General features: G+C 45.9%; 1 protein-coding gene across 1 annotated transcript in view; it reads right to left on the bottom strand.

Annotated features, from left to right (window-relative positions):
• The window catches only part of EIF2AK1 (eukaryotic translation initiation factor 2 alpha kinase 1), a 32508-nt gene extending 31731 nt beyond the window's left edge, over nt 1-777 (bottom strand). Inside the window, exon 1 of the mRNA XM_055410323.2 lies at nt 605-777. Coding sequence (XP_055266298.2) covers nt 605-719 — 115 coding nt within the window. The 5' untranslated portion in view covers nt 720-777. The remainder of the gene's footprint in view (nt 1-604) is intronic.
• Between the last annotated feature and the right edge of the window lie 11490 nt (nt 778-12267).

Genomic DNA, 12267 nt, shown 5'->3' with positions numbered 1-12267 from the left:
TGGGCAACTTCCATGTTTAGTGTAACACAGTATTTTGTAACCTGATATTCCATAATTTGGCCATCCCTCCAGCTGAGGGAGAAATAGGCGTCTCCGATAATATTACAAACAACTCGATAAGTAACATCTGTATCCAGTTTGTTTACACGGAGTCCCACCACTAGTAGCTGTAATTTTTAAACACTAGCAGCTGTGATTTTTAAACAAATTATTTAACCTCTCTCAGTTCTTCATTTGTAAAAATCCCACTTCATCCAACCTTACAAGGTTACATGAGAATTAAATGAATTGACCTATTTGTGGGCAGCAGCTCTTGGTAACTGTAACCCAAAGCCGTTATTTTCTTCCGTTAGCTTCGATCCTTCCGTTTCGGCTCCTGGGAGACGACTCCAGGGGCCGTGCGTTGAGCGTCATTTTCCAAATCCGAGTAACTCTGAACCGGGTGGGAGTCATCCTCTGACACCTCTTATTTTCCCGGTGAAGGTGAGAGGATTTTCTGACGGCTATGGCTTTTCTACTCAAAGGTTAACGGAAGTGAACTGGATACATTCTCCAAAACCCACGAGCTGCTCCTTCTACCTAGATGCCCAGGCCGGTCCCTCACCATCACGCTTGGGGTCCGAGCTCTCGGCCGAGAAGTCAGTGGCAGGCGGCGCAGACACAGTCCCCGCCAGGTAGCCCTCTGCCTCGCCCATCCACCTCGAGCTGCGGCCCAACATCCCGGCGATGTGCGCGCCATAACTCAAACCAATCGCCAGGGCTTCGCTGCTCTAAACTGACCCGGCAGCTATCGCCACCGGATCCGGAAGTGGCACCTTGCGAGGCGGAAGTCCCGCCCCGGCCTCCCGCCCTCCGCTGTCGGGGGCGGGCCCTGGCTGAAGCCCCGCCTCTTCCCCTTCGACTATGGAGGGCAGGGCTGGTCCAACGTGGATGCAGCCCTAGAGCTCGCGGCCAGATGGGCTTCTTCTAGGGCGACTGCCGGGGATGCAGGGCTGGCCTGGGTGCGCCCCCGCCCGCTTGATCGTAGCCTTCGTTCCCGGCAACCTCTCCCCGCTGCCCTGGAGAAGGCTAAAGCCCCCCCGCTGACCCTCAGACCCCATTTAGGTCTTTCCTCCCCAAGTAAGCAGAACTCTTCATGTCTAACTGGTCCATCATTTCTTTTCTCCCTGGTCTGCACATTGCCTCATGAGGAAAACCCTGCAGTTAAATGGGTGAATGAATGAGTTTATTGCTCAGATAAGTACTTAAAACATTGTAATAAGTCTTGAATGACTCCCCTTAGTAAGCAAAGATTGTAAACATAAAAGCATAAAGACAAAATTGTGAAAGGGAACTTCATATTATTTAATACCTCCCTGTTCCCAGCAGCTGTAAAGTAGCTCCTCGGGGAGCTGACACATCAAATTTGCTGCCGGGGGGAATCCCAGAACCAACCTTTAAAATTTTACACTGTTGAAATTATTTTGTCTATTATTGTTTGGAATTCCCTCAAGGCATTTTCTTTGTTATACTCACCAACGCCTTAATGTTACATTTCTTTTCTGGAATCAGACATTGGCCTAGAGGTTAGCGTAGATGAGTAACAGTGAAAGCTAAAACAAAATCGTATCTTTGGCAAAACAAAATTTTTATTGTTAATAGTATTGCACAAGGAATAAGCAGACTTTTCCAGAAAACCTTTTGAGTCAAGTTCCATTTGGCCATTATACTCTGTCCCCTCTTCTTTCCCCTTTCTGGAATTAAGTACTCTTCAGTTTGTCCAAATCTTTTTCTATGCACTTTTGTGCCTGGCCATGTGCCCCTAAAATAATGTATATTTTGGACTTTAGTTTCTGGATTCTTGCTGAATGTTGTATTATTGTTCTACAACTTGCTGTATCAATCAGCAATGTGAGTTTGAGAATGTTTTCATTACTGCATTTTATTTTATTAATTTTAGCCACACCTCACGACATGTGGGACCTTTGTTCCCCGACCAGGGATCAAACCAGTGCCCCCTGCATTGGACTGGAAAGTTTTAACCAACAGACCACCAGGGAAGTCCCCCATTACTGCATTTTATATATTACTCACATGCAAAGTTTCTATGACCGAATTAGGTGAAAATATTTTCAGATTCCCCAGCTAGAGTGGATTTGTACTTCTGTGCGATATGATTGCCCACGAGGCCCCCTTTCTGACTACCATTGCCACCTTTTTATGCTAGTGTGCCCCACACTCCTTTTATTTGCCTAGTAGATCTTTCACACTTCTGTTTGTTAGCCATTCCCTTGTATTTGTTGGAACCTGTCAAATGCAAATCTAATTATCCCTTTCTCATTGTGTTGTTGAATGTAATTAAAGAGTTAACATATAATTCAGACATACAGAAGATGTACTGACCATATAATACCATGATAACAAGTATTATTATTATTTTATTTTCTCTGATGTATGTATTACCTTATTGCCCTAGAAGCAACTCTTCTAAGAGACTTCTTCATTCTGCCAACTGACAACACCAAGATCAGAGAAAGCACCCTGGTGGTAGCAAAATTCCTTAATCCTCCTTTATTGTACTAAGCTGGGATATTTTTCAGAAAGAGTTGTGAGTTTTCTCCAGCAGCGCTTTAAGACAATCTACACACTGAGATCTCCCTCCGTCTCTTTTACTGCTGCTTTTGCACACGCTACCCCATCTGCCTAGGAAATCCCACGTCCCTAGCCTTTTCTGGTCTTTCAGTAAATCCATGTATATACAGCTTAATGCTGGGAATATATGTTCTGACACTAATTGTGAGATCACAAGTGACATACTTAACTTCTACTCTGTAAAATGGAAATAGTAATTGTACCTACTTCATAGTCTTATTGTAAATAGTAAATGAGTTAATGTTTTTAAACCTTTTAAGAAGAGGTTCCTGGGGGCATAGGGACCTCTCAGCTATTAGCTGGTAGCCAGTATTAATGCTACCAGCAAAGGCTCAGGGACTTCCCCGGTGATCCAGTGGTTAAGACTTCACCTTCCAATGCAGGGGGTATGGGTTTGATTCCTGGTGGGGGAGCTGAGATCCCACATGCCTCAAAGCCAAAAAACCAAAACATAAAAAAACAGCAACAATATTGTAACATTTAATAATTACTTTGAAAATGAAATACATTAAAAAAAAAAAAAAAGAAAACAACTTAAAAAAATACCCTTGCTTAATGCTCATCCTTCCTCTTTGCTCCTAGGAGGCTGATCTTCTTCCCAGCACTGACGGACATCCCTCAGGTCAGACACTCTGATTCTGGTGGGAGTGTCAGTTCCGTAGCCTTTGACCATTAGAATCTCCCTAACAGGAAGATTTCTTCTGAAAGTATATAATTTGTGTCTTCAACACTCACTGAGGTGAGTTGGACATTCTTCTTCCTTTCTCCCCATTTCTTCCCCTTGCCCCTCCCCTTCAAGCCTGCAGTGTCCTAAGAATATAAATGTTGGGTACATATGGTAAAGTTGGTGCAGCCACAGAAGGAAATGAGAACAAGACTTGGAAGAAAGTTGATTATACTCACGGGTCCCAGAGCAGGGTCACCGCATGCCACGCAGGGCAATGGAAAGCATCAGGTTTTGGTTAAGGGGCATGAGATAGGAGTGAGGGGAAAGCCTGAGCCAGACTTTGATTGGGGTTGTTTTTTTTTTTTTGATTGGAGTTTTAATGGGAGAAGCAAAATACAGCAGAGTGAGCAGCTTAGGATTGGCTTGTTGGAATAATTCTGGAAGCCTTTGCCATAGGGGTATCTCAAGGTTTCCCTGGTGGCTCAGACGGTAAAAGCATCTGCTAGCAATGCGGGAGACCAGGGTTCAATCCCTCGTTTGGGAAGATCCCCTGGAGAAGGAAATGGCAACCCACTGCAGTACTCTTGCCTGGAAGATCCCATGGACAGAGGAGCCTGGTGGGCTACATTCCGTGGAGTTGCAAAGAGTCAGACTGAGTGACTTCACTATCTCAAGTTGCCTGGTAGCTGGCCCTGGGGTGATTTAGGGGACAGGAAGTGTTGACTCCTGTGTGAGAGTGAGATTAGGAAGAGGTGAGGTCTTTAAGCTTGGGACAGTTGGTTTGGATGGGTTAATTGTACTCTTTGATATCTCTATGAATTGGTTAGCTCTGGGACAGTCTCTCCTGGCCAGCAAGCTTTTTAAGACGTCAAAGCATCAGCATCGTAAAATACAGAAAATAAGAGCACATGATCCATCAATGCAGATCTGGTTGCTTCTGTCCAGAACGCTCCCCTACCCTGGCCCCCACTTCACTCAACTTCCAGTTACTTATCCCTCAGGTCTGTAATGAAATGTTGACTCATTGCATTTATACATGTCATAGGACTTCCCACCCTTTGTTAGTTTGTTTGAGCCCCACCATAACAAAGTGCCACAGAGTGGGTGGTTTAAACAACAAATGAGTTTTCTCATAGTTCAGCAGGCTGAACGTCCAAGGTTATGGACCACAGGGAAAAAACCAAAAGATATCCATAATAACCTAAGCTGGTAAAGAATCCACCTGCAGTATGGGAGACCTGGGTTCAATCCCTGGGTTGGGAAGATCCCCTGGAGAAGGGAATAGTGGCCCACTCCAGTATTCTGGGCTGGAGAATTTCATGGACTGTATAGTCTGTTGGGTTACAAAGAGTTGGACATGGCTGAGAAACTTTCATTTTCACATCTGGGATCTTAATTGCCTGACCAGGGACTGAATCTGCTCCCTCTGCATTGGAAGCATGGAGTCTTAACCACTGGACCGCCAAGGGAGTCCCCACACTTCCCCATTTTATAAGGATGCCTATTCCTGGATTACAGACCAATTCAAGGACCTCACATTAATTATATTACCTTTACAGAGACCCTCTCTCCAAATAAGGTCATATTTTCAGGTGGTGGGAGTGATGACATGAATGTGTTGCAGGAAGCGGGGCCCCTTTTAGGGCCCGAAACTGGGCTTTCGTCTAACGCTCGGAAATGAGTTGTCCAAGGAGACACATGTGCTGACAAAGCAAGAGATTTTATTGGGAAAGGGCACCCGGGTGGAGAGCAGTAGGGTAAGGGAACCCAGGAGAACTGCTCTGTCTCATGGCTTGCAGTCTTGGGTTTTATGGTGATGGGATTAGTTGCCGGGTTGTCCGATCATTCTGACTTAGAGTCCTTCCTGGTGGTGCATGCCTTGTTCAGCCAAGGTGGATGCCAGAGAGAAGGATTCTGGGAGGTGGTTGGACAGGTGGTGTCTCCTTTTGACCTTTCCCGACCTCTTCTGGTTGGTGGAGGCTTATTAGTGCCCCATTCCTTACCAGGACCTCCTGTGGTGAAACAGCTCATGCAAATGGTTACTATGGTGCCTGGCCAGGGTGGGCGCTGTCAATCGTGTGCTTCTCCTAACAAATGTATCTGCTGTGTGTGGGGGGACACACTTTAACCTGAAACACTCCCTTCACAGCATTCCCTTCATCCTCCTGTGTTAGTGCCCCCCACTGCACTTCGCAGCACTTCATCCGTCTCCCACGTGTGCTAAGTCACTTCAGTCGTGTCCGACTCTTTGCAGCCCTATGATTTGTAGCCAGCAAGGCTCCTCTGTCCATGGGATTCTCCAGACAAGAATACTGGAGTGGGTTGCCATGCCCTCCTCCAGGGGATCTTCCCGACTCAGGGATCGAACCCAGGTCTCTTCCATCTCCTGCACTGGCAGGCAGTTCTTTACCACGAGCAGCATCTGGGAAATGCCTCCACCTCTCATAGCATGTAGCATACCTTCATTCTAGATGTTGCATTTTTGAAACCAATTTCTCTTTCTCCCTCCAAGTCCCCTCCCCATAAAAGCACAGTGAAAACCCCATTAACACAAGCACTGTTTATGTATCTCTTAGTCATTTTTCTCTGTATGATGCTCAGTGGATACTCTGGAAAATTGATGAATGAATGAAAGTGTGAACTGTTTGGAGGGGAAGGTGGTCCATGTAAATAACTATACTCATAAATTAATGTGTTTGTTGCCTGGAGAACATTTAAATCATTTTTACTAATTTCCAGAAGTAATCCTCTTGGGATGCATGACATTATGCTTGTAACTTAATTAAAAGGATTTATACATTTGCCCTGTAAGCAATTTATTATGTTCCAGAAAGAATCCCCTTGGAATCAATTTCATCACAGTTGCAGTCTAATTTGAGATACATGATACCTATTCAATATTGTGTTATAACTCTGCATTCAGCAACTATCACTCAGTTATGTTTGATCATGTTCTTCATATAAGCACTGAGGTTATTTACTATTATTTGCTGTTTTGTTTCATCTACTGTGATGAAAGTCACTGCTTCAAGCATTTCTAAGTTGTTACTGTTAAGACTTAGAGACCAGTTGACTTCACATACCTATGTTTTGTAATCAGCCAAAGTTTTATGCCCTAATTGGGTTTCCACTGATTGTATTGACTGTCTCTCTCATCTTATTTTCATTCTTGTTTTTGTTTTACATTGGTCCAAAAAAGAAAAAAACAAGAACCATATTAATCATTATGGTAATAATACACACTATGGTTTTGTTCAAAGATAAGATGTTGTTAACGTATCTTTATTGACCAGCCAGCCAGCTGCACCCTTATTTCACAGTAAACATGTTTTCACAACTATTTCTCCTCCCTCATTTGAAACCTGAGTGTCCTTTTCTCTGTCTTCATCTTCTGACTTTTGTGTCATTCCTTTATGTTCATGGAAGGCTGTAGTCCCCGACTCTGTTTCAGCCATCCTACTCCTCAGTCAGAATTACTACTCCCAACTTCACCATCTATATGGATGACAAAGTTACCTTGATATATAGTTTGCACCATTTTTCAAAGAGAAGTGGGAGAAATGGAATAATAGAAGATCCAAGAGACTGGTGAACTTTCTGAAGAACTCCCTCCTCTGCTCCCATGATCGTGTTTCCTGTATTTTCCACATGTAACATCACTTCTATGTTAAGCCCAAACAAAATTGGCATTAAAAAAAGAAACTCTTAAGAGTGATGTCAGCAAAAATGGTAGAATATGAACCTCAAGGGGCCGACTCTAACACTGAAAATCCTGCCAAAAAACTGTCAGAATGACCCTTATCAAAGCTCCAGAAGACAGTCAAAGGTTTTCAACAACTAAACCAATGCTGAGTGGTGGGTCCAAAGACCAAGACTCCAAGTTCCCAATGCAGAGGGGCCAGGTTCTAGTCATGGAGAGCGGGGGCTACTCTAGTTGCAGTGCACAGGTTTCTCATTGCAATGGTTTCTCTTGTCACTGAGCGTGGGCTAGGGGGCTCCCCGGGCTCCAGATCACAGGCTCAATAGTTGTGATGTGCACCGGATTAGTTGCTCTGAAGCATGTGGGATCTTCCTAGGTCAGAGAAAAATCTCCTTGGGATCAGTTGTTTGTTTAGCTGCTAAGTTGTGTCCAACTCTTTTGCGACCCCCATTGGACTGTAGCCCACCAGGCTCTTCTATCCATGGGATTTCCCTGGCAAGAATATTGGAGTGGGTTGCCATTTCTTTCTGCAAGGGATCCTCTGACCCAAGGATTGAACCGGAATCTCTTGCATTGGTATGCAGATTCTTTCCCACTGAGCCCCCAGCAAAGCCCTATTCTTAAAATCTTTACAAACTGAAGTGTGTCTCTTCATTTAGATAGTCTTCCTTTGGGTCTTGAATGTTTTTCAAGCTATTTATTCCTTAGTATTTTGTTTAGCCCTTGAGATAATTTTTTTTTATTTTTCTAATTTGGATATTGTTATATATAGATTTCAGCTTTAGCATCAGTCCTTCCAATGAACACCCAGGATTGATCTCCTTTAGAATGGACTGGTTGGATCTCCTTGCAGTCCAAGGGACTCTCAAGAGTCTTCTCCAAATACTTTGACCGCCTCATGCGACAAGTTGACTCACTGGAAAAGAGTCTGATGCTAGGAGGGATTGGGGGTGGGAGGAGATGGGGACGACAGAGAATGAGATGGCTGGATGGCATCACTGACTCGATGGACATGAGTTTGAGTGAACTCAGGGAGTTGGTGATGGACAGGGAGGCCTGGTGTGCTGTGATTCATAGGGTCGCAAAGAGTCGGACACGACTGAGCGACTGAACTGAACTGATATATAGATTTCAGGCTTCCCATGTGGCACTGGTGATAAAGAACGTGTTTGCCAATGCAGGAGACAGAAGAGATGCAGGTTTGATCCCAGGGTCAGGAAGATCCCCTAGAGGAGGGCATGGCAAGCCACTCCAGTATTCTTGCCTGGAGAGTCCCATGGACAGAGGAGCCTGGCGGGCTACAGTCCACTTGGTGCACAGAGTCAGACATGACTGAAGCCGCTCAGCATGCACACACGCATGTATAGATTTCAGTTGACTTTTTTTTTTTCAGTTGACTTTTTTATTGTGGTAAAATATATACAAGATTTATCATTTTAACCATTTTCAAGTGTATAGTTCAATGGCATTAAGAAAATGCACGTGCAATTGACTTTTTAAATAGTCATGTTAATAAGTCACTTTTCTGAAAACTCTTCAATGGGTCTTATGTATTTTCTCTTTTTCCCCAAAGGGAAGTATAACATGCTAATGAGAATAAGGTTGTCTCCACTCGAATACAAATATCTTGCTTTGATGGTGGGGAGGGGCAGACTTCCAGAACCATGTTTAATCATGGTTTAGGATAGTATGCATTCTTTTTTAAATTTCTTAATATTTATTTTTGATTGTGTTGGGTCTTACAGTTGTGGCGCATGGGCTTAGTTGGCCTGAGGCATGTGGGATTGAACATGAGTCCTCTGCACTGGAAGTCTGTCTTAACCACTGGACCAGGGAAGTCCCAGTGAGGCCCAATCTTAGTGATCGGTCTAGCAGCCAGGTGGTGCTTTGGGGCAGATCCTGGAGAGTTCATGGTCCTGTGGGGTACCTGCCTCCTTCGAGGCTTCTGCGTGGTCTTCAGGTTGTGGGGATGGGATGGGTGCAGGCCTCTTCTGCAGGCCCCAGAGCTTCCGACGAGTCTGAGGTTCTACCGCTGTTAGGGTTTCACCCTTAGTCTCGGGGTCCCACCTCTTCCTTATCAGAGCCCTGACTGTGGTGTTGGTGAGTAAACATGACTAAGGAGTTGACCATTTCTGAAGTTCGGCTCCTTTTTAAAAAACTTATTTTAAATTTATTCATGGCTGTGTTGGGTCTCCGTTGCTGTGTGCAGGCTTTCTCTAGTTGCGGTGCTCCAGCTTCTCACTGTAGAGCACAGGCTCTAGAGCGCGGGCCTCAGTAGCTGTGGAACACGGGCTTAGTTGCCCTGCAGCATGTGGAGTCTTCCCAGACAAGGGATCGAACCCATGACCCCTGTTCTGGCAGGTGGATCCTCAACCACTGGACCACCAGGGAAGTAGCTCCTTTTCAGTGAGCCTGAGCCTGGTCCTCAGAAATGTCTGCCTTGTGACTGCAGGTGACTGCTGCTTAACAGGCTGCTAAGCAGATCCTTCTGGCTTTGCTGTATATTGGTAAGAGATTGCCTGGAGGCAGTCGTTTTGCCTCTTTCAAGCATCAGTGGCCACCTAATTTCAGCTTTAAAGAATTTCCACCACGTTCTTAAACACCAGAGATTGAATAAGCCAATGCACCCCCATCTACCACTCTCCCATCCAGCTCCCCCAAGATAATGGTCATCTTCCACAGCTGTCAGCATCCTAGCAAGCACCTGAAATCCTATCCTTAGACTCTGCTTCTTAGGACCACTCCAGGTACCGACTCTCTTAAGCTGGGCCACTGAGAAGCAGGGCTTGAGACAGAATTCCAATGCCTGCGTTACATACAGAGAGTGTTCTGGGGAGAAAAGGAGTTAAGTAAGGATGCAGTCTTAGTGGGAGATGAGCTTGCTTCTGATTTCATTGGCTCTAGAATGTCAACTGCATCCTAAGTCTGGTCACTATTTGAGGCAAGGTCTTTCTGAACCCTGCATCAAGTGAGCCATTGGCGTAGACTGGAAGGGGGAGGTATGTGGGCTTAACTTGTCCATGAGACAGCCCCGCATCAGCCAAGAACAGCTGTCAGAACTGGGTAGCTCTGCGTTCTTAGTGGCCAACGCACAGGGCAGCTGGGAGTGGATGGCCGCGTTGGCCAGCCAAGGGGATCTAGATGGGGCATTAACAGCACCCACCACAGGCTCCCTCGGTAACTAGAGGTCCTTGGAAAACCTAACTTATTCCTTTTGGACACCGGTTGCTCTTTGATCACGTGATCACCTGGACTGGGAGGCAGAGCGCTTGGTGTCACTTTCTGTGTGAGTGCCCAGTCGTGTCCAGCTCTTTGCGACCTCTTGGATTGTAGCCACAGGCTCCTCTGTCCATGGGATTCTCCAGGCAAGAATACTGGAGTGGGCTGCCATTTCCTACTCTAGGGGATCTTCCCAACGCAGGGATCAAACTCAAGTCTCCTGCACTGGCAGGCAGAGTTTTTAACCACTGAGCCACCTCAGAAGCCCCTGGTGTTAGTTTACCTCTGGCGTAAAGACAGCGTTGGTTAAGGTAACTAGCTAAGTAATTTGTGTGGGTCCCACAGCTTGTAAGAACAGAGGTAGAGTGATATTTTCTTCCAGCAGCATTCACTTTGGGTTGAACTCTGGTCTGGAGGAAAATGAGTTTCTGTGGCAAAGGCCAAAGACCCGGCTGTTTGAAGGCAGGGGCTTCCTAACGTCCTTTGTCAACTTCTGCACTTACGTCATAGGTTTGCTACAGTAAATGGCCCTGAAATTCTTTAGAGGAATAGGGCCTCTGTGTTTGTTTTCAAGGCACGGAGGAAGGAGGAGGTAGGAGGAGAGGGCCATGGGACAACCCCGCCTCTCAAAAAAAATTCTGTTGTAGATAGAGAATGCCAAGGGATTTAAAAAAATATCCCTGGGACAAGAGAGGATGAGATGGTTGGATGGCATCACCGACTCAATGGACATGAGTTTGAGCAAACTCCTGGAGATATTGAAGGACAAGGAAGCCGGCGTGCTGCAGCCCATGGGGTCACAAAGAGTCAGACACAACTGAACAATTGAACAACAATTCTATTATATTAAGAGGTTGGTGACACGGGCAGTTTGTCAATAGGATGTAAAACGGAAGAAGAAAGTAGAAGCCAGACTTCTCACGTGGCTTCCAAAGAAAGCATTTTGAAATAATCACAAAGCTCAGGTGACTATTAGGCACTTGACTCCTTAAATCCTTTTCCTTCTGTATTTAATCACCTGAAAGTCATTTGGAAAAGGCAAGCAAATTACTGGCTCCATCCCTATGGCTGTTCTGTTCTTACAAATCTCTTAATAGTGTTGCCAGGACTGTGCAGGTGAAATTTCATAAGCATTCTTCATCAGGAAGTAAATTGTAGTGTTAATAATCCCCAAGTAAAGTTGCTCAATCGTGTCCGACTCTTTGCGACCCCATGGACTGTAGCCCACCAGGCTCCTCCATCCATGGGATTTTCCAGGGAAGAATACTGGAGTGGGTTGCCATTTCCTTCTCCAGGAGATCTTCCCAATCCATTGCAGGTGGATTCTTTACCGTCTGAGCCACCAGAAAGATCCTTAATCCCCAAAGTGGGTCCTGAATTTTGGAGGCTTGAAATTCACCTTTTCCTTCCTTGTGTCCTCAAACTTCAGTGTACTGATCCAAATGCACAGCTGATCACTTGAGTGACTTCTTTCTTAACAGTAGAATTAGAGCTATTAAGATATAGGCGGAGCAGTAAGCTTTTTCTGTGGGTCAAGAAAGTAGCTAAAGGCTCTTAGGAAGGGACATCTGACCTGTCTTTTTAAAAAAAGAGGATCCTGGCCACAAGTGTGAAGGTTGAAAGTGGGCAGCAGGGTGACTGTAAGGAAGGCGAGCGGCCAGGCTAGGAAGGGACGAGAGCCCCCCTGGGTAGGTTCAGGTGGAAGTGACTTGATGTAGTGGGGTCGGGAGAAGGAGGAAGAGGAAGCACTCAGGTAAGTGCGGGAGAGGGCGCGTCCGCCCATCAAAGCAGGGAACCACATGGGGAGGAGCAGGCTGGTGCTGGTGGAAGGGAGATGCCACAATCAATTCTGATCTCTGCTCGGCCTCGCGGTGGAGACATCCAATAAGCGGCTGGATCTGGCCCTCGAGAACAAGAGCCGGTCTAGCTGCCCCGAAAGAAGGCGCCCGGCTCGGATCTGAGATGATCCCGTGGCGGGATGGGCCGGGCCGGGGTGGTGGTTGGAGGTCTGCCTCTTCTGGAGCCCGGGTGGAAAATTCTCCGCTTGCAG

The sequence above is a fragment of the Moschus berezovskii genome, chromosome 27 (genome assembly GCF_049115385.1).
Source record: "Moschus berezovskii isolate FMDL1 chromosome 27, NW_MosBer_1.0, whole genome shotgun sequence".
Taxonomy (NCBI): domain Eukaryota; kingdom Metazoa; phylum Chordata; class Mammalia; order Artiodactyla; family Moschidae; genus Moschus; species Moschus berezovskii.
This window is presented reverse-complemented; position numbering and strand designations above follow the sequence as displayed.